Consider the following 23,105-nt stretch of genomic DNA (forward strand, 5'->3'; position numbering starts at 1 on the left):
TAGGTGATGGCTTTAACTTTTACATGTACTTATTGCTGTGTTTCCTGTGATTCCTTTCAGCACTGATGTTTTAACGCTGTCTTTGACCTCTGACATAACTTAATTTCATAAGCACACTCATTTCCGCTGAGTAGTGCTTATGAAAGTCTGTGATGTAACTAACAGACAACCTCCACAAGGTGGCAGCAACCTCTTTAAAAACCAGGCTGAAAACAGTCAACGGAGACAACTCCACAGCTCCTGTCTGCTCACATTGCACTCAGGAGTTAAAGACATTAGAGGAGATTTAATTTCCTGCGACTTTGAACGTAGCATGCGCATGCGCACATACAACCTCTCCCTCACCCCCCTCTAAACATTTACGAAGAAACGCCCCCCTCCAGAAATTTGTGTAGGACTCGTGAAGTTGCCTACAGCCGCAGTATAATACAATAATACATTTTACCTGTCCAGAAGGAATTTAGCAACCAAGGCATCTGTCTTTAGGTCCATTTGTTGCTTGAGCTGACGCCATCGCCCAAATGACTCCCCAATAATCACTTTTGTTTTTGTATTCTCGCGATCCAGTTGTCTTTTATTTTCTCTGACCTCAAAAAATGCCTTTCTTTTACAGCTGGGTCCCCCTGGATCTTTATCTGCCATTATGTAAAAAAAGATGAGCAAAACAAGTCGCCAGCTAACTACGAAGCTATACCAAAGCAACACATACAGAAAACACGTAAGTCCAAGGCGTACGTAATCTACGTAACTAGGCCTGAGCCCGAAGATTTTTGATTGACAGGAAAGGGAGCAAACCAAACGCCTCGGTCCGAGCGCGTTGATTGGCTGATGTTTTTCAGGTCCTGCCATGTCCAGAGTTTTTTATTTTTTTAGAAACCATACATACAAGTCCACTAAAGGTCAGTGTATTCATTTTATGTAATTCAGACAAATTAAACAACAAAAACATCCTCCATAATGCCTTTAAGGGGAAAGGATTACAGAAAGAATTTGATATGTTGTGACAGAATGGAGAGCTGTTGTCCAGCACTCCCAGCAGCTGTGTTGAAGGTATAAAATCTGGATGACAGAAATGCGTTTACACCAAAACAGACTGTTCAGCCAGCTCTCCACAGGGGCCGGCACCCCCTCGCACCGCCGCATTCACCAGCTTCATTCACAATAGATTGTACTTTCATGCTTTGCAGCACCAAATTTGGCACATTTATTCATCAGCCTCCTGAACACCAAAATCCACCGGCAGGCTTTAAAGGTGTGTCACCATTTCGAAAACATCACCAAAATTACACCATGTTCAGATCCAGAAACTATGAAAACAAAAAGAACTGTTGGATTTTCTACTTCCAGATGGTCCTTGAACTTTTCATCTGTGACGTGCCTTTCAAATCATGACATTTCATCAACTAAACTTTAGTCGACATTTGCCAAAAATAAACCAGTTGCAAAACCAGACTCTTTCTGAGCTCGTCAGTGATACCAGGAAGCTGTGTTTGACTAACCAACAATCGCATGACAAAAATTCAGGGACTTTTTGGCTAAACTGGGCTGAATTGCAGGCAATGTTTACACAGATAAGAGACAAGCAAGGACAATATGTACAATACATAGTTGACATGTTTTTCCAGTATTGGTAACACCCGTGGACACTTGGAAAAATGTTATACTTGTCAATTACAGGTTTTCTGATTTCTTTGTAATAACTGGCATTATAACTATGTCGTATGGAACAAAAGTCTTTCTTGTTATCTCTCCTTCCAGCCATGGTTGTGCTGTTGCCATTGAGGTGCAGGAGTTTGTATTTCAGTGAAAAATGAGCCCACAGAGGGTAAAAATGAGGCAGAAGCAAAAACAAAAACACCCAGAAAGGGCTTGAGGTTCAGAATGTTAAGAGCTGATGCTAAGTGAAGACGTACGCTAGTTAGTACAGGTCATGAGATACAGCGTGGTGTGAGAGAATGACCTTAAGCATCAGTCACGGTTCAGCTGAAGAAGCATCTTAAGTTTGTACATTGTGTTTCATGACACGTCACAAGATGCTCTCTCAGATGCAGCCATAAGCCACGGGAAAAGAGAAGGAGTGGTGGTTCTTCTTTTCCAGTCTCAGATTGTTCTTACTAATTCTGGCTTTTAGTTCCTGTACCACTGGCTTTGCTTCAGTGGTAGTTTCCCTCAATCAGTTTGCATATATCTACATACAGAACATCTATACTTTGGCCAGTATATCATATACACACCTCTGCAAATGCCGCATCTCACTGCTGTTAGTCTTCTGGAGTCTTGAAATTTTTAAAAAATCTTTTCGCAGCTATATATTTCTGCGACAATACCCCTGCTTGGTTTCTTTATTCTGAGCAATCTTCTTATTGCTGCCTGTTTGGCATCTTCTGGGGTGGATCAGACTGGGTTGATAGTTTAACTGTGTAATTGTAGTTTGTGTCTTTGCAGCCACAGTTTACGGAGTACATTTTCTGCCATTTAGTCTTCACGGATAAGTGACTCTGCCCTTTTCAATGTGAAATTTCCACATGTATCATCTCAATTCCTTCTGTTTAATAGCAGTGTTCTCAGAGTTTGGATTTCCACAGCCTGCTTTTCTAACTTCCGCCAAAGCCTGATGCATTTATTTTTGTTTGTTGAACTCCGACATGAACTTTTTCAGACTTTTCTGCATTGACAGCATTAGTCCCCCCCCCTCTTTCTCTTTTTAAATGCATCACCTCTTGTTTGTATTGCAGTCTGGAGCGACAGACGTCCATTTCTAAGTTTTCCGCCTCTTTTTCATAATTCTCTGTCATTTCAGCCATCTTCTGAACTCTGTCTTCTTGTTAGCTCCTCCACCTCTTCCTGTAGCTTCCTGCATCACTCCACAGCCTCCGCTTTCAGGCATGATACAAACAATTCATGCTATTCTTTCAGCTTTGTCACAGACTTGTGATGTGACTTAACAATATTTAATTGTGCTTACTTCAACAACTTCAACATTTTCAAACAAGTTTCAGAACTTTGTTGAGCTCCTGAAGCTGTTTCTCTTGCACCCCCATGGTCTCTCTGAATTCCTCCCCCTTCTTCAGGCAGCTTTGTTCTCTTCCTGGAGACGGGTATTTTTATCCCTTAGGGGCTCTACTTCCACCTTTAGAGAAAATTGTCTTTTTACCCGCAATGGCCTGACCCTCTCAAATTTCTCTTTCCACTGGTTGAACTGCCACAAGTGGAATTTGCGATCCTTTTCCTTGTGCTGTTTTATGTCAATATTATCAAGTGGACTTGAGCGTCATTTAAAAAGCAGATCTATTGAAAATCTCAGTATATTACCAAACAGACTAAAATAGAATCCCAACACTCAGAAACACCTTTAGGACCAGGCATGAACTAACCGTGAGGTCACCCACTGGTTTCAACGCCGAGAAAATGAAGCCCGGATTTTGCTACTTCCTGGTCGCCATTTTGGATTTTTTGGAGCCAGTGACGTAAAAAGCGTCACCAAACAGACTGGACCGGAGAGCAACTAGGGGCAGGACCAGTCAATGGGGCTGTCAATCAAGTATGGCCACGCCCCCTGGCTCTGCCAACTTTAACGATTTATTTAAAATTCAGTATTGATTTATTTTAAGATCGGCCACTTGATCTCTCATTTTGACCATGAAAACTAATGAGAAAAAAATCCTGAGCTGTAGAAAATCAGTCTATCAAATTTCATTTTTTTGGTGATGAATTGGGGTCTATGGAGAAAAAGCTTTTTGGAGCCAACCCTAGCGGACGGCGTGATATTGCAAGTTTTTGACACTTCCGGGTGGGCTTCATTTTTGGAGCCAGATGCTACGTCCATCTTTATATACAGTCTATGTTTAGGACATGCTAACAAGGTTAAAAATAACTTGCATTTTAGACTTATCTTGTAAATAGTTGTTGAAATATTTAAGGTAGACACAAACGTTGCTCTAAAATCACTATGAATTTTTCAGTTAAACAATTAAAATAGTATTTTTTTCCCCCGATTGCTCCTGACTCACTCACACACCCACACACCCACACACATACCAAATAATCAGAGAAATAAATGTAACTCCTCACCTGTTGTTAGGTTATGATGACAGTAATGACAAACACTTACGGCAGCAGTAACACTGACGACAGTGAAAACACTTCATGTAGCAACACAAACAGCCTCCCTCATTACAGTCATCATGTTGGGAGGGAAACACAACGCTGTTTTTTTTTTCAGTAGGAAACAAAAGCCATGCACACATGCAAACACACTGAAAACTGGGTGAGATCACACTGCGGTGTTGGTAGAGCACTCTGCTGTGACATTCCTCTGTGGTGGCACAGGTGTCTGAACAAAGTGTGTCATGACACTCTGTTATCAAAGTCACTGAAGCGGGCCGCAGCAAACAAATAATTTGACTGGTAACTATGTTTTTCTAATCATCAGACAGGTAGGACGCAATAACTCAAATTAGAGTTAGTAATCAACGCATCATATTGGTATACTTCTACAAAGAAAAAACAGGAGGCGATCCTAAAATCGAAAGCAATTACTATCGGCAGTGGTAAAAGCAAAAGTCAGTCTGTGAACATGTATTCTGTTTCTGGGTTAGACAGAAATAGCATGAGATCCAGGAGACTTTATTTGGGACAAAAACAGAACACCGTCATGCTGAAGGCCAGTAAGCTTTGTTGTGACTTCTCAAATCCTCTACGCTGTGACAGATCTAATAGCAGCCAGCCGAGACACAAAATCAAAACAACAGAAAGCCTGGATGATGGTACAGACAGATACTGATCATTTAAACACACAGGATGCATTGTGCACCAGGTAACATCTACAACCTCACCGGCAACATCCAGTTTCCAACATACCTTACAGACTAGTGACTAGAAGCACATAATTATTTATTTATACAAACTAAACAACAACCACAATGATGATGATGATTCCATTTTTAAAAGGCTGAACTTCAAGAAAAACTGACAGCAGATGGATAATGAGACGATATACAGCAATAACAACATGTGGTTTTCCATTTATAAAAACACTCATCGGTGTTGGTTCAAACCAAAAGCAAAGAACTCAGAACTCTTCAGAACACTATCTGTGAACCTGAACAATAAAAAAAGAGAAAGCACTCTGGGTAACCGTGAGCAACCAATTACACAAAGACAGCAAAGCCAGACCACAGCTTCAATACGTCAACCAGTGGTCTTTAGCCTGACTCATCTAAAGTCTAATCCGATGTAGGCAGATAAAAAACAACAGGACACGTGACTACAGAGGAACAATCCCTTATACAATCCTATGATAAGAGGAGGACAAATTCTGTAACAAAGACGTACTGTGTTAGATATTATGTTGTAAAGTAAATGGAAGCTTATAAAAACCCTACTGTGCTTGGCAAATAAGGCACCGAGGTTACTTAATGGGAAATGGAGCATTGTTTTAAATGTGTGTCGAGCTTTATGGGGGTTGTTCACCCTGTGCATAACCTTGACATGGGCACAGACAGCGGGTAAGCTGACAGGCCCACAAACATCTTCGCCTCAGTAATACTTCGCCTTTTCAAAACTTCCGACAGCAAACGTACAAGGCAAGTGATGAATAACATAAAAAAGCAAGATGTGGGTGTGAAACTGATCTGACCATACTAGGTCATCATCAGGTGACAAGGCAGCCAACCAGATACGAGCAGCAGGCCAAAGCTGATACCAGTGGGGCTTCTCTTAGTCATCCGTAAAAATTAGAGGCCAACTCCCACTTCCAATACTGCGCTTAGGGGTAATCCACCCACCAGCCCTCGATTTATCTCGATGGAATTGATTCAGCATTAGCTGGATCTGACACACTAAGCTCTGCTGAAACTTGGCGTTTGCACTCAGTAGCAGAGCCAGTGGTGTCCAACTGGAAGCTTCAGTGGACTGACGGAAGCACAGATGTATGACCTGTGTCGCACCTGATGTGAATACCAGGATTTTAACCACAATAGACGGATGATACTAATCAAATCGAAGTAGTGGCACAACTACGCTCTGTCTTATCTAAGTCACCAAACTGCATTGTTAGATTTCCCCCCCTTTTTCATTAAGTTAGGAATATTAGTGAAAGGTTTTTTAAACGTGGCTCCTAAATTTGCAGAGAATTACGTAACTGACTTTTCCAGAACAGCTAATGAATCTTGTGGGCTAAATGTTTTGCTAATTGCCTTTTTTGAGGTGAAGAATGGATTCTGAAATAGGGAACAAAGTTCTTGAAATTTTCAAAAAAATGTAATTGGAATATTTTACCAGCAACTTCAACTGCTGAAGAAGATTGTGATAAACCCAAACGCTCCAAAACTGCCAAGAAAGGGATATTGTGGTGAGCGTCTTCAACCGAGTGCTTTTTTTCAAGCTTCACAATGAACTTTCAATCTCAATTTTTGATTAGAATTGAGAAATAAATATACAGTTTAAGCTTACATTATAGCCACCTACAATTCTACAACAATTCTACAGTTTCATTTAGCAGACGCTTTTGTCCAAAGCAACGTACAACACAAGCAAGAATTCAGACATAAGGAAAAACCTGTAGTAAGTGCAAAAAGTGCAAAAAGTGCAAAAAGTGTGATTGGTCAAAGGTGTTGCCATCAAGTTGCAGAAGAATCGCCAACCCCCCCCAATTGTTTTTTTTTTTGTTTTTTTTAAACTTTGTCAGCGCTAAATAAGTGCTGGGTTTTGGACCACCTGACTTATTCTACCCCTAAGGTGGAGTCAGATTACGTGCCAAGGTGTTCTCTGAACAATTGAGTCTTCAATTGTCTTTTAAAAGTAGAAAGGGACTCAGCAGAATGCACAGAGTTTGGTAATTTGTTCCACCATTTGGAAACAACAGAGGAGAAGAGTCTGGCTAGAGATATCGAGAGTTTTGGACCACCTGACTTATTCTACCTCTAAGTTGGAGTCAGATTAAGTACCTAGGTGTTCTCTGAACAATTGAGTCTTCAATTGTCTCCCTGTGTTAAATCCAGGCAAAGGGCTGAAAAGCAAGGCAGTGTGAGTGTTTGTTCCCTTATTTTCCTCCCTGTGGGCTCAATTAGATGTACTGTTAGACTCTGGTGAGAGACCTTTGCCTCGTCCCACTTTCAGGGGGAAACTGGGTGCAAAGACAGCAGGCGAGTATAATGTATGGTTGCATGGAGATGCTGTAAACTAACAAAACAAAACAAGCACTGTCAAAGAAAAAGAATTTGACCCTCATCTTGACTTTTAGCATCAAAGGAAAATAGTGCACTGAACAGGTCAACCAAAGGATGGGGTGAAGTTCACATGATAAGAAAGTTTGTGTCAAAATGGCAGGTATTGATAACCTTTTTGTTCTCGAAACACTGCAGAAATCAGTACTCCAGGGGTTAGCTGTCAGGAAACCTAGGTCCAGATACAAAGGGACATATTTATCAGAAATCATCGCAAAGACAGATAACACCTGAGACACCAAATGGCTGCTTACCACGAGGATATAACAGTCAGAGGCAAACAAGGGAAGTCTGCCCCCATGTGATGCTAGATTCTAGACTTGTACATACAACTCATATGTATCACAAAAGTACAATTCCAGCTTGAGTTGAAGTCTCAGCAATCTGCAGGTTAACATGCTGCACCAATGATGTGGAATATGCAATGAAACCGAAGCTTTGACGCTCACATACTGCAATAATAGCGGTGGAGAGCACCTCAATCAGTCTACAGAATTTTCAGCGGCTTCAGGTCAAAACTGAAGGTCACTAACCTCAGTTTTGAGGTTATTAAGAGTTCTTAACCTGAAGTAGAAGAACCTGTTGAGCCTCTACCAGGCCAGCCAGACCTGCTCCATATCTTTGTTAAGGTCAGCATGTGCAGGTTTTGGTGCCATTTCTGTAACACTGACACTCTTATACTTCTAACACACCCATACAGATGAAGCAGGTATTCAAAACCCCAGGCAAGAACATTAAGGATTTCCCCGCTAAACCAGTTCCCCTGTCTCATAAGTTGCTAGGTGGCTCAGTCAGAGGAGTATTTCAGGTTTACCGGTGCAGGCCTTTTGTTTCACCAAGCAAAGTGAGTGTTAAATGACAAGGAAACCAAAAAAGTAAAGAAAATGGTGCAGAAAGGTGAAGGAGGTCATTAACCCAGGAGGCTGGAAGAGCAGCACATCATCTCCACCAGTATGTGTGTGTGTGTTTGATGTCCACACTGCCTCTGTAGATTCCCATAGCAGCAGGGGTTAAAGGAGCAGGCAGATGTGTTCGGTACAGGTGGGTGGAAGTTTTAGTAATAACAGCCCTGGTGGGGGATTAACTTCTAATTTTAATTCATTTATAAATACGGGGAGGGTGAAAAGAGATTCTGGCACAGATCTTGATGCAAGATGCAAAAAAATCCAAACAAGTGAAAGAATCTGAACAGTATCCACCTCTGACTAAATGTGACCCTTTTAAAAAGTGACTGAGTCTTTATGTTTATATGTAATAATCATGATGAATGAGTGTAATTATTTACCGCCTCACATGTCAGCGCTCGTAAACACGCGTGCATTATTCCCTGTCCTCTTAAGATGTAAGTACATAAAGCTGTTACACTTCCTAAAACTCCATTATAGGACAGGCAATGCTTCTTCAATGGAGGTTATAAAGTGGCAGGAAATAGGCTAGCGAGGCTGATTGAGAGGAAACTAGAGAGAAGCCCAGCCATCTATAGCGAGTAGGATGACCTGTCAGAGGCTCAAAGTCTATAGCAGGAAAATGGAGGGAAGGATGTGCAGCTGGGAAACATGAGACAGTAAGGATTACACGTATACATGCACACACACACACAAAGTCCAAAGTTTGAACAGACACACTTATCTAGAGAACCAAAGACTGGTGGTCATAACTACTATCATGCGACCCGCGTTAACTCGGGTCAGCTGACATCAGGCCCTTTCAGTTCCTCTCTGGTTCAGGCATCTGCTCAAAAATTCAACTCACGTGCACAAACACAACTATTTAGAGCAAATATGATCAATTATGACTGTGTCGCTATTCATTTGTACGTGCACGTGCACCATTTCATACTCAGGCTGAAGACCATGAGCACTGTTACTCATCTTCACATGGAACATCAGGGTGGGGCTCTGTCGCTGTTTGGTGAGTTCTGGATCTTGGGTCATTTGAGGTATTCAGGCACCATGTGTGAAGGGAGGAGCAGTGGTTTGTACTGAATCTACTTTACTGTCAGTCTCAGTCATTACCTCGGCCCTCAGAGCTGTCACGGAAAGATAAAAACCCATGATGCTTTCTCCAATGCACCTTAGCACTCACTGGAACAAAGAGGAACCTCAAAGCTCTTGAGATCTGCTAATGTTCCCAGCTATTCATGATTTTAATACTCGCTGCATTGCGATTTGACGCCGCTATGTCACAAAAAGGCAGAAAAGACACATATTTCTTTAAGAATGGAACAATGGCACAAATCATATTCCAGTTTTGTACCAGCATTGTGTTTCCAAAATGGAAATCTTACAGGAGCAGCTAAGCATTTTGGAAAATATGATCACTGGCTTTCTCTACTGAGAGTTAGACGTGAAGATCAACAGCACTCTTCATGGCCATACAGTAAATATGAAGCCACAGCCAGCAGCCAGTTTAGCTTGGCACAAAGACTGGAAAGACAGGAAAACAGCTACCCTGACTCTACAAGTTTCTGCACTCACCTTAAAAAAAATTGGCATATTTACGTTTGCATTTTTGTACAGATTAACTAACAAGACATTACATGATATCTGGTGAGCTTTCAGAGCTGATGCTGATTGGCAGATTTTGCTCCTCTCCCTGTTTTCTATGTTTGTGAAGATATGGACAGACATGATTTTGGTATTGACAAACCTTTTTCTAAAAATGCCACCCTTCCTTTACCAATTTACAGACTATAACATACAAAATATTAGTAATAAGTCATTTATTTACATAATGCCAACACAGCTGAGAAATCTGAGGGTGGGCTGTAAGAAACCAGCGAAAACTTTCACAATCCTGGAGGTATCGGAGGTTTGCAGTGAAACTTTAACACAAAAATACAATGACACGGTTAACGCTGCTAACTACAAGTGTTCAATGTAAGGTTGTTCCTACGCTGAACTCTCACATGTTTGCATGCCCACCCACACCGCCTTCGGAATCATACGCAAGTACTCTGGTATGCCTACAGAAGCTGGATCTCAGCCAACTTAGTTCTCTATCTTTTTCATGCTTTCTTTTTAGGTCACTAGGCGTGGCATGCCGAGAGAACGAATGCACGGCACCTCCTTAGCCACACCTTACTTTTAAAAGATGACTTTGAGCTTACAGAGCGACAACTCCCTCCAAACCTGCTGATGGATGAACGCCTCTCCAAACAGGATTCCTGGTTGTTATGCCAACTGGAATAAATGGCGCTTCCTTTTTTTTTAGGGCACTCTGTTTTTCCAGCCTCCAGCCTCCAGCCTCTTTGGAAAGCATGGCACGTGTGTGTATGAGTGTGTCACACAATTGCTCTCTTCTGCTGTCTGACTGGAGGCTGAGGACATCATAACATAAGGCTCATTCACAGTTTAGACCGATAACATCACAATCCTGAGCCCTGATATGCCCCGTGATAAGATAACAGCAAATATACTACTACTGTTTTCCAAAAGCAACTGTCAGAAAAACACATACTTCTTACTGCATCCACTTTGTTTTTCTGTCTGTATGGCCACTATGAATGTTAATTATTCGAGGAGACATTCCTCAGTTTGGACAGCATGTATAATGCAAGATTTTTCACTCTCAAATGCACATAATGACGCACAAACTCATGCTTATAATATTTTCCTGTGAAATTACACTATGCTCATAAATTAAAATTCTTATAAATAAATCATTCACAGCAAACGTTCAATCTACAGATAATGCTTCATAGTAATGTCCCAGTGATTGAGACAAGAAGCTACAACCATCAAATTCGTAGATATTTTGTTGGTTCTTTGCAATAGTGGTGTGCCTCTTACACAAAAACAATAGACAAGGAAATTCCTCAGTATTAGACATACCATGAGGCGAGGAAAACCCTCCACAAAAACAAGACATAACACTACCAGCACACGGTCGCTCTTATTGGTTTGCAGCCATGTGAGGGGGCGGAAAAAGCTGCAGAGTGTGGGTGGATGAGTGGAGATGGGGGAGATGTTTGGAAGTCGTACAAGGATAGGAGGTGGAGAACAAGGCAGCGTGTGTGATATATGGACTCGGGCTGCAGCACAGAAATGTTTTCGGGGGGAGCACACATGTGCAGAAGCCCTCTCAGGAAGTTGGTGTGTGTGTGCGTGTGTGTGTGTGTGTGTGTGTGTGTGTGTGTGTGTGTGTGTGTGTGTGTGTGTGTGTGTGTGTGTGTGTGTCACTCATGGGAGCTTGAGGTTCATGTGGAGACCAGATGTCTGTTCTCCAGTCTGAATGGAGGGACTCGTGGGGTTTCCCGCCAAAAAAAAATGCGACTCAGACACACACAGATGTATCACAATCTTTCCTGACCAAAAAAAAAAAATCATGTACACATTCCTCTGTCTTTTGCTGTGTGTCTCTATGTGGCCTGATATTGCTGTCTTTTGCAGCTCACTCAGCTAACTGTTTGTTCAACTAAAATTTCTGCAGAAACCAAAAGGAGGTTCCAGCAGCTCATGGTCTGTGAACTTGGTGAAGTGAAACCTCGTTCCGCGTCTCATGCCAAAGTGTGGTCCTAAAAGGAGGAGTGGCAGAGCCCACAGACCGTGGATGGCTGGAAATATGTGCCCTGGCAAGCAAAAAAAACAAACAAAAAAATACCATGCATACTAAATGAGCTGCTGGTATAATAAAAATCAAAGGGGCTCAAGCTGCTTTGAGCATGAGAAGAAAACAGTCTGAATAAAATTCCTGTTAAAAGTCTTTTTTTTTTTAAATCAATGCTGGATTAGCCACTCAAGGAAGTACTGGATGTTCTAAACCAGCAGAGCTTTAGATATGTCTGGACAAACAGGGATAACTTAGCAACCGTATTGACTTTAAACCAAACAAGACTTTACAGATTACAATTTCTGCTGTCACATCAGGCCTTCATAGATATAAGGTAGCTGGTGGAAGGAGTAGCTCAAGTGAGGAAGGAGCAGATAGACTGAAGGGCAGAAACACACATACAGGTTCACCAGGTTCTACAGAGTTGAAAGACGTCTGCGGCAGACGTGGCATTCCAACAACACGTGCTACAGGACGTTCGCGCTTCTAAATGTGACATTCCCTACTGGCTACGTGAGATTGCCTCACACTCCTCCCACAAATATCTATTCTCATTCCTGGTAAACTGAGACAAGTTCCTTTCATATCTGAGGTTGGTACAAGATGAACCACGAAAGGACTAGGACTTAGGATGAATTGGAAAACATTGCTGACATATGTGCTGCTGCATTAGTGATAATTAGAAATTTGACAATCAACTGGGCTCTCTTTAACATTAATTATAGGTATTAGTTGTTATGGCTACGGGGCTACAGAAAACTATGTAACAGACCAATTTACCAACATTGGATAAATTGTTGCAGCAGCTGTTTCAGATTTTACATAATTCAAAAATATGGACATGTGATACATGATTAATCATTCTGTATTTAAAGATATTTGTCACAGGCCTTTTGGGCTGATTGCTGCAATTTTGGAAATAGCAGAAGGCAGTTTAGTAATTAATTACTTCCCCTAGGGTGTTACAAAATCCTGTTATCATTTCAGTGTGAGGGAGCAACTAGTGCATAAGGTGTGAATATTCCACAACACTAATGTGAGTATGAAAGGTGAAAAAATGTTAGAAACACAAAATCATCAGCAGTATTTAAAAGCCCATATGTACGCTGTCTGCTTTAGATTTTCTGTGAATAAAACAGAAAAGAAACAATGCTGAATCTCCAACAGCCAATTAACCTGTGATGCCTTTTTCTGCTGCAGAGGAGAGTTCGCTTTGGCTCCACTCTGCAAAGATAACTAAGTTTTGCCTAATGAGAGAGGGGTGAGAGACATTTACAGAAGATAACAGAAAACATGCTGCAAAACCCCGTGAGAGGGCAGAGAGAGAGCAGAAGGGGCAAAACTGATCCTGGGTGTTTTCCCTGTGTGTCATCAATTAAAACCTCAAATGAAAACATGGGATACAGATATTCACATGCTTTTATTCTTCTTGGAAATAATTATCTGCCCTTCTGCCTCCATTTGACATCCTTCACCTCTGGCTTCCAAATTTAATTGCAAGATCACTATTTCCAAGGGTCGTGGGCAAATAAAGCCGGCTCAACACGGAGAAGAGAGGTTTTTTTTACTGCTACAGTAACTATTCTGCAGTAAGTTTCAGTTCAGACAATGACTAAAACGACACTGTTTTAAATTACATATTTCTTAAAGACCCTCATCATGGGAAAAACATGTAGTAAACACCATGGCTGAGTATTTTCACTTTGAGCCAGCAGTGTACTGATAGCTGTATCTAAAAAAAACAGATTTAGACTTCTGGGGATTCAGAAGTAACAAATCTGTGCCATTGTTCTGTTCAGGGTTGGTTTCCTGTTAAAACATGTTTGGCTGAATTATTCCAATATTACAACTTGCTAGTGTGTAGAGTAGAGTAGTTTTACAGTGTTTGAGCAGAGCTGTAAGTGAGCTGAAGCGCTCCAGCTGCAGCAAATAGAGGGGGACAGGTTTAGATGGAAGTGAGGTCTTAATAAATCTACACATTTTACGAGAGGCAATAGTGTGGAGCAAGGGCCTTGCAAAAATAACTAGTTTATAGTTACGATTTTATCATTACATTTTTTTAAAGCTCTGCATGTCATGTTTTATTTCATCAACACTGAATATAGGATAGTAGTTACATATTTCTCCAACATCCTCAGTCAGAATAAGCCACTCCATTCCTGGAAGAATTATGAGGCCTTCCTGTTTTCCAAAGAAAGCACAAGCTTACAGCAGACAGGGTCTCATCAGGCGTGAGTGACTGTGGCAAGGCAAACGTTTTTCTCAGACAGAAATAAGCAGCTGTAATCTCGACTTCAGTCAATAAGAAGGAGGGGAAAAAAACTCTCCATGGAATGTTTTACTCTTTATTTCTCCTTGACTGCGACACCAGAGATCAGCAAAACTCGTGTCAGAACACATGCTGTTTCACTATTCGTTTGTGTACCAGATGAAACTCTCAAAAAGAACTGCAGAAGTGACACAAGAAGCAGTAATTGCATGTGCAAATAAAGGGAGTCTCCCCACAGAGCCAACCTTAAACTCGATGACTGCTGCTACTAACACTACATTACATTACATTAAATGTACATTACAGTTCACTGGTACACTCAGCACCAACATTCACAAGAATTTGCAACAGGTGTGACAACAACTGTGTCATTTGAAAATAATTTATTTGTACGTCTATTTTCAGAGACAAATCTTCTGCCCTTACAGTAAAATGACATTCACTGAAACGGTTCACAAAGTTGTGTTCTGCTCGTCCTGTTTTACGGCTTTCTTCTGCCAAGAGAGCCAACACACAACAATGAATTCATTTTTTCCAAATGTTGCAACACTGTTCAGATTTTTTCCATTCAAGACACACCACCAAATTTTCCATTCACTTTGTTTGTTCAGTTACACATAAAGGCTTTACATGCAGGAAGGTATATACAGTACACACTGGGATGTTTGCTTTGCTAGGACCGACCAAGATAAAGACGCACTGAGCGAAATCAGGGTGTTGTTTCCATCTGTTGTCTCCTCAACCACATCCACACTGTCAAATTTTTAGACTAAATATGTCATAGTTCTGTACATTAGCATTGTAAGAAAGAGGGACGAGCAACAGGGGGAAGAGCTAGAGGACAAGCAGGGAGCAATATGAATCTCTAGACTGCCTATGTGAGGAGAAAATTAACAAGAGCAACCTGCTGCCTCTAACTGTATGACCAGCTGGTCCTACTAGGTTCAGTGTTAACCCACTGGGATGACTCCTGACTTCAGAAGACCTGTGTTGGCAAATCAAGTCCTGACTTGACACACTATTACCAAATTTATCACAGTTCCATGACAAGAACAAGGTAAACAGCTAAGAAATGCAAAAGACAGAGGCCAAGATTGTAGAAGAGTTCAGGGAGGACAGCTTTACATTGAAATCAAGCAGTGAACGTTGTAGAAAAGAATGAATGAAAGTCTTGATGATGGCACAATAGGGAGACGACAGGGGTAAAGAGAAAAAGAGTTAGTTCTCTGAGAAGCACAGGGAGCCATGCGAATGAGAAAGAAGTCTGCATCCCTCCCACACTCTAATGACAATCTGAAGCCAGCTGGCCTGGCCAAAACACCCATTCACTGGACTTCGAGGAAGAGAAGGAGAAAAAGACAAGACTTTCAAAAAAAAAGGGGGATATTTCCATCTTATTGCCACTGTTTGCTACCAACAAAACGGTGTTGTGTGATCCATTTCCGACAATTAATCCAGAAAAACAGGGAGCATTTCCAGCACTGAAATACTGCTGCATTAAAAAAAATGCTCAGGTTTATCTTTAACCTTGGTAACAAAAGACTTCTAAAGTCCACATCAACTCACAACCCTCCTACAAAGCCAAGCATAATGACTGATGAGGGCTAGAATTGCAGTCAACCAAAGAAAATCTTGGCCAGCTGACATCATATCCACTCCTCCTCCAAACAGTTGAGGTAAACTAAATGCCTGTTTCCTGTTAACCTTATTAGCCTAAATGAATTACACATAAAATCTTTCACAGGTAATCTGTTCCTCTCAATGCCAAAGGTACAGGATTTACCCCAGAAGGCTGACAATGTAGCGCTCCTCTCCTTATAAAACTTAATTGTACTGTACAGCCAATAAGAATTTAGTCAGATGGAACATATCTACCCGAAGTTAGCCGCAGAGCAGCGCCGTGTGTGGAATAAAAGCTCTCTAACTGGCGGTCAACCAGCCAACCTGGAAACAACGGCTCATGTGAGAACAGGAATGACTTGAGTAAAAATGTCCAAAATTCATAGCGCAATTATGGTTGGGCCAAAGTTTCATCTGTGAATTGGTACACACGGGAAATGAACTATTAATTTAAATGTTTGCCAACAATTCAAGAGAGAAGGCACTTTTCTTACAGAGCTAATAACAACTTACTAAAAAAAAATCATCACAAAACACTACAAACTGCAGGAGGAGAAAATGCACACTGGCCTGTGCAGACAAAACTTAACCCTCCAGCAACCAACAAAGATTTGCATTATTTGTTAACAAGCACATTCTGTTAGTGATCGGTTATACTGATTGCCGCCACATTGCAAAGAAATTCCCATATGTTGTCTACAAAACCCAGCAGAGCTGTGTGTTGGGAGATGAAAGTATTTCCTCGTGTGCTTTTGAAAAGGAGGATCACACACTCTAGGTCCATTGTTACATGTAAAAAGTGTTGATACAGTTACTTTTAGCATGTGTTTTTGTTTCCAACTGTGTAGCGGGAACATCAGCATGTGGCAAAAGCCATGTCCTCCGTGACCTGATTTTTAAATTTTGCATACCAATATTTCCACATGCTTTTGGTAGAAAATGCATTAACACCCAAACAAAAACAAATCACACCTGCTTTACAGTCTTGGCAGAGATAATTCCAATAAAAGTTTAAACAAACAGCTCTTGTGAAGTGAAAAACACACTACAATAACAAGAGCAAGAGCTTGGCAACAGAAAGCAATACACAACATCGCCACAGTCTTGGATGTAGGTCAGGCAGCTAGAAGTGAGAGAGGGAAAATATTCACTCAGGATGGAGTTCTGTGCTGCCACTTCCGGTCATTTCTCTGTTTATTTTCAGGAGCATTCAAATGCAAGGATGAGGAAAGGCTTCACTCATCTGACCTGCTCTTCCCTCAGTAAAATACCTCCCGACACGCCAGCCTGCTGAGGGTCACCGTGTCACAAAGATGAATGTCTTTCACGGAAATCTGATAGAAATTGTGTTGCGATTAAGTGGATGGCAAGAGACTGAAGGAGTCGGGTGGTTCTCAAGGAGGGACAAAAAGGTTGAAGGCTTGACGAGGAGGAGGAGGGGGGGGCTGTCACACTGGAATGATTGTCTTTTTGTTCCTCCCTCACTTGTTCTTTGTCACTCGACAAGAAAGACGGCTATTTTGTCTTCCTCGTGTCTGTGCTTCTGACAGGTGCGTCAGGGTTTTAGCGCATAATTTGTCTATCGAGTAATTGTGTATTAAAATAACAGGGGTGACTGGTTCTCACACAAATTAAATGAATAAACAAACTCTTGTCTGTAACGGTAAAGACAAACCATCTTGGGCCAAAGTGCTCAATGGAAGTTTTGAGTTTTTTATGCTTAAAAGACCTACCACAATGTGATGAAAGAGCAGCTCCCAGGACTGACTCAACTTCTGGTTCCGCACCATGTCAAAGAAGTCATATATGAAGTAACCTGTGTGCACAGACAGAACATTTGGCCAAGGTTAATGTCATGTTTGGTTCAACAATTCAGTAATTCAACCAAAACACAACAGATTCTTTTGACAGAAGCCGCCTTGGGCTTATCGAGTGTGTCAGGGGGGCACTGCTTCCATGACGACAGCAATGGCAACCAAGATGTGTCTTGGAGAGGGGCTATTCATATCCACCACCCCCACCCCTTCCCGCCACCAGCCGTAACCATGGCGACAGCTTTTCAGAACGCTGGAAAAAATAATGAAGGGGTTGAGGTTGGGGATGGAGGGGTACGAGGGAGCTTGGCACTTTGGTGAGGCTGGAATTAACCCCATTATGTTGGAAATTTGACACCAGGAACCTTCTGTTGACGTGATGACATGTTTGAGTCCCTCTCAGAAACAGAAAGGTCCTAAAATGTTATCTGCCACAAAACAAATCATCATTAAAACACTGCCATCAAGTATTTAATTGGTGTACTTCACCTGGTCCCCTTGACAAGCATTGTCAATGTACAGGAAAAGCTCCTAGCTGATGTGGCCTTGAAAACAGTAACTTCTATTTAACGAAAGGTTGCATTTTAGTCAAGTGTTGCCAAAGAACATCCACCTGAAGTGTGCAGCTTATTCAGTGAAAGTGCCAACTATCTGATATCTCTTATCTTTTGCATTTGTGTTTTCACAATCAGTTATTGCCTGAATATCTGGATTAAAAACACAGGTGCAACAAAGAATGAGTGAGAAAAGCAAACAAAAATGGATTGTGGTTTTCTTTCATTAAGCGGAGGATTTGTCTTTCTGCAACATGGGCGTGATGCCAACATGAAGCCCAGCCCTGTGTAGCTAATGTCTACAGTGAGAACAAGACAATCAGACATGGCTTGACTTTCAATGAATACTGACCGAAGCCTGAACGAGAGAAAGAAAAAAGTTTCTAGAGAAGGAACACAGTTGCTTTTGTTCATTGCAAGATCAAGTGAGATTATTTGCCGGGTTTATATGAGCGGGGCATTCCTCTTTTAAACCAGTTAGTCAAACATCATGGTTTCAGACTGATACATGACTCAATGACTCCGCTGGAATGACTCAGTTAAGTAAGTAAAACCTGATTAGGACACCTGGCTCAGGCTGATACCAAGAATGTTGCAGCAGCATATAAACATCGTGCCACTGGAGCTTTTGTTTTTCAGGTCTGTGTAAACTGAACTTGCAGGGCATTATAGACACCTCTTTACACGGTATTACTCTATTCCATTGAGCAATAATTACTATCAATATTAACATGTCTTTTCTTGTGAAGCAGTAACTCCCTACTGTAATCTGTGTGAAACCTGTACTTCAAAGCAACACAGAAATGTGAATATTAAAGACAGACGAAAACAGCTTTACAAGCATAAAACAACAACAATGGTGGATCTTCATTCAGTAAGCAGAAAATCATTACTGGCATGTCACTGCAAGGTCTACAGTGTGGTTACACAGTACGGAGGAATGCACAAATCTGGTGTACAAAACTCTTCTCTAAACTTGCAGTGGTTTTAGACTCAAACCGCGAATCTACTGGGAAGGTCTGAGAGAAGCACTAGTGTTTATGTGGATAAGTCTTCTTTCTGTTACCACTGGTACACACGTGGACAAAATTGTTGGTACCCCTCAGTTAAAGAAGGAAAAACCCACAATTCTCACTGAAATCACTTGAAACTCACAAAAGTAACAATAAATAAAAATTTATTGAAAATTAAATAATCAAAATCAGCCATCACTTTTGAATTGTTGATTAACATAATTATTAAAAAAAACAAACTAATGAAATAGGGCTGGACAAAAATGATGGTACCCATAACTTAATATTTTGTTGCACAACCTTTTGAGGCAATCACTGCAATTAAACGATTTCTGTATTTGTCAATGAGCGTTCTGCAGCTGTCAACAGGTATTTTGGCCCACTCCTCATGAGCAAACAGCTCCAGTTGTCTCAGGTTTGATGGGTGTCTTCTCCAAATGGCATGTTTCAGCTCCTTCCACATATGTTCAATGGGATTCAGATCTGGGCTCATAGAAGGCCACTTTAGAATAGTCCAACGCTTTTCTCTCAGCCATTCTTGGGTGTTTTTGGCTGTGTGTTTTGGATCGTTGTCCTGTTGGAAGACCCATGACCTGCGACTGAGACCAAGCTTTCTGACACTAGGCAGCACATTTCTCTCCAGAATGCCTTGATAGTCTTCAGATTTCATCGTACCTTGCACACTTTCAAGACACCCTGTGCCAGATGCAGCAAAGCAGCCCCAAAACATTACTGAGCCTCCTCCATGTTTCACCGTAGGGACAGTGTTCTTTTCTTCGTATGCTTGGTTTTTGAGTCTATGAACATAGAGTTGATGTGCCTTACCAAAAAGCTCCAGTTTGGTCTCATCTGTCCAAAGGACATTCTCCCAGAAGCTTTGTGGCTTGTCAACATGCATTTTTGCAAATTCCAGTCTCGCTTTTTTATGAGTTTTTTTCAGCAGTGGTGTCCTCCTTGGTCGTCTCCCATGAAGTCCACTTTGGCTCAAACAACGACGAATGGTGCGATCTGACACTGATGTTCCTTGGCCTTGGAGTTCACCTTTAATTTCTTTGGAGGTTGCTCTGGGCTCTTTGGATACAATTCCAACGATCCGTCTCTTCCATTTGTCATCAATTTTCCTCTTGCGGCCACGTCCAGGGAGGTTGGCTACTGTCCCGTGGGTCTTGAACTTCTGAATAATATGAGCCACTGTTGTCACAGGAACTTCAAGCTGTTTAGAGATGGTCTTATAGCCTTTACCTTTAAGATGTTTGTCTATAATTTTTTTCGGATGTCCTGGGACAATTCTCTCCTTCGCTTTCTGTTGTCCATGTTCAGTGTGGTACACACCTTTTCACCAAACAGCAGGGTGACTACTTGTCTCCCTTTAAATAGGCAGACTGACTGATTATGAGTTTGGAAACACCTGTGATGTCAATTAAATGACACACCTGAGTTAATCATGTCACTCTGGTCAAATAGTTTTCAATCTTTTATAGAGGTACCATCATTTTTGTCCAGGCCTGTTTCATTAGTTTGTTTTTTTAAATAATTATGTTAATCAACAATTCAAAAGTAATGGCTGTTTTTGATTATTTAATTTTCAATAAATTTTTATTTATTGTTACTTTTGTGAGTTTCAAGTGATTTCAGTGAGAATTGTGGGTTTTTCCTTCTTTAACTGAGGGGTACCAACAATTTTGTCCACGTGTGTATCTGCTGTTTACAGCCTGCATAAATCAACTGACGTTTTTGCGCTGTCGCTGTCTCGTTGATGTCACATGACTGCATGGGGTTACGCCCGGTGCTAGGGACCGATCATAATGCCCCTCATTGATCTTCACATACCGACCACTGCTCCTTGCTTTGCTAGCTTCCAGGGCCGGGCTTCCTGAAGGAATGTCAAACATCCCAGGAATCCTCCAGGAGCCCTTGCTGCCTGGCACACATCCAATAAATTTGTGGATTTAAGAGGGCTCACGTGCCATTAGTTGCTCTAGAAGACTTTAAGGATTAATGAGGAAAATGTGCAAAAAGGGCCAGTTGCTATTTTAGGAAAGAGGGGTAGGGAGAAAACTTAAGGACTGAGAAATCATGGCGAAATCAAGCTAAGTGCAATTTATGCATGCCTCTAATTTGACTTGCAGATAGTGGATGGTATAATCCACTGTGGATTCCAGGTAGCAACTGAACGACAAAAAACGTAATCTGCAGGATGTGAACAAGCTTAACTGGATAGAATCAAATTAGAGGAAAAGAACACTTTAGAAAACATCCCAACAACTCTTGTGTCCAATTCATTCATATAGAACAGTAAGAATGTTGAAATTCAAGACAGTCTAACCCTGATAAACAATTATTTCCCCCCATTAAATCAATAATATAGCAAATTTTAACAATGTCAGTGCAACATAGAGACAGTGATCTACCAGAAATTATGCAGTATATCCTAAGTTAATTAACTGAACATTCAGAGTGATATTGAAGCATTAAACTGTCAACTAAATGTTACAAAAATGAGTCACGCTGGCTTTTGGAAATGTAAACTTTGCAAAAGCACACTGTGCAATTTGTTGACATTAAAATCCTTTCAAAGGGGGCTTACCTTAGCTTTTTTAAATAAAGGTTTTGCATGAACTGCATCAGACCTGAAACTGCTCTAGCATCATTTAGGAAAAAGAGACTAGCTGGGATAGATTGTCATTTGCTCACTTTCCCTCAGGATGGCAGCATCTCTAAATTCACCCTCTACCACCACTACCACGAGCAGCTCGTTCAGTTTCAAACTGCGCACTAAACACTGCAGAAGTGCAACTCACCGATTGAAAACGACACCAAAGCATGAGAAAACACCGAGTGAGTTTCTATCAGATCTTCAGCCATCTGTGGATGAAGGAAAAAGCTGAAAAGAGGAAACAGAGAAAGTATAGATGAAGAATTTCCAATGATAAAAAAGCAAAACTTACTTTACTCTAAATTTAATCAGCTTTCATATAGGTTCCAGTCATGCCAAAAGCTTCTCTGTCCCCAATGAGATTACTGGAGTCAGCAGCAACACGTTTGGAAGCAAAAAATATCAAATTGAAAAAAATGAAGACATAAAATTTCAAATTAGATCCTGATTGTTTTAAAATACAGTAAAAATGAAATTAACTTACCAAGACACTGCCCATATCGCAGTGATGAAACTGTGCACAAACGATGAGGAGATGTTTTTCCATTTCCACGCATTCCTGCAGGCACACTCAGGTACGGGCAGTTTACTGACTCCGGTGTTGACTAGTCGGAAAAATCCGACGGCGCTGCCTGTGGTCAGGATCACTGAACTCAGCTCCATGGCAGAAATGTTCGCTAGGGAAGCTTGAAGATTTTACCAGACCACTGATGACACCGAGATGAGCGGTATAAACGCGGTGGAGTCCCCGATTGTGACCCAGAATAAACAAGAGGACGGCCGGCTACTGGTTTGCGACGACCGGAGACAATCAGGTTAACATACCGGTGGGTCCTATCTGTCGTCCTCAGCCGTCACTCACGCAGGATTTTGAAACGGAGCAGAAAAAGCGTTTTTTTTCCACGATCCACAGAGGAGAAGGCGTGCTCGAGTCTGTCAAATGATTTCCCACTGACACGGACTGAATGTTATCTGGTGTTTCTTCTCTAACAGTCCCCTTGAGAAAGGCTCCGTGGTCACAGGTAGAACCGGTAGATGTGGATGATGAATGCTGGTGTGAGGATGTGTTTATAGTCGTGAAAGCGCCCTATTGTAAAACCTCACCCCTCGGCTTGTGTAACTTTTTGACATCAACAGAAACCAAACAACGGCTTCTCCCCGCCCTACTATAAAGAGGCGCGGCTAAGACCACGCTTCATGTATAGTGATGCGTTCATGTACTGTCGGAAGAGTCCCACCTGACAGATAACGGACATGATTTATGAAGAGCAAACGGTATTCTATAACATGAACAGATGGTTGACTAATTAAAGGGACGAAAATGAATCCTTGCCCCATACAGAGATAAAATCTGGTGGCTCTCTTTTGCTACATTCATTTGCCCTCTATAGATGGAAGATTC

General features: G+C 41.4%; 1 protein-coding gene across 1 annotated transcript in view; it reads right to left on the reverse strand.

The window, feature by feature from the left end:
- tlcd2 (TLC domain containing 2) overlaps positions 1 to 22,978 on the reverse strand; it is a 29,091-nt gene extending 6,113 nt beyond the window's left edge. Inside the window, exons 1-3 of the mRNA XM_051957489.1 lie at positions 22,188 to 22,978; positions 21,849 to 21,931; positions 17,400 to 17,482 (exon numbers count right to left, since the gene is read on the reverse strand). Of these exons, the coding sequence (XP_051813449.1) occupies positions 17,400 to 17,482; positions 21,849 to 21,931; positions 22,188 to 22,366 (345 nt within the window). The 5' untranslated portion in view covers positions 22,367 to 22,978. The remainder of the gene's footprint in view (positions 1 to 17,399; positions 17,483 to 21,848; positions 21,932 to 22,187) is intronic.
- Positions 22,979 to 23,105: the final 127 nt, after the last annotated feature.

This window comes from Acanthochromis polyacanthus, chromosome 13 (assembly GCF_021347895.1).
Source record: "Acanthochromis polyacanthus isolate Apoly-LR-REF ecotype Palm Island chromosome 13, KAUST_Apoly_ChrSc, whole genome shotgun sequence".
Taxonomy (NCBI): Eukaryota; Metazoa; Chordata; class Actinopteri; family Pomacentridae; genus Acanthochromis; species Acanthochromis polyacanthus.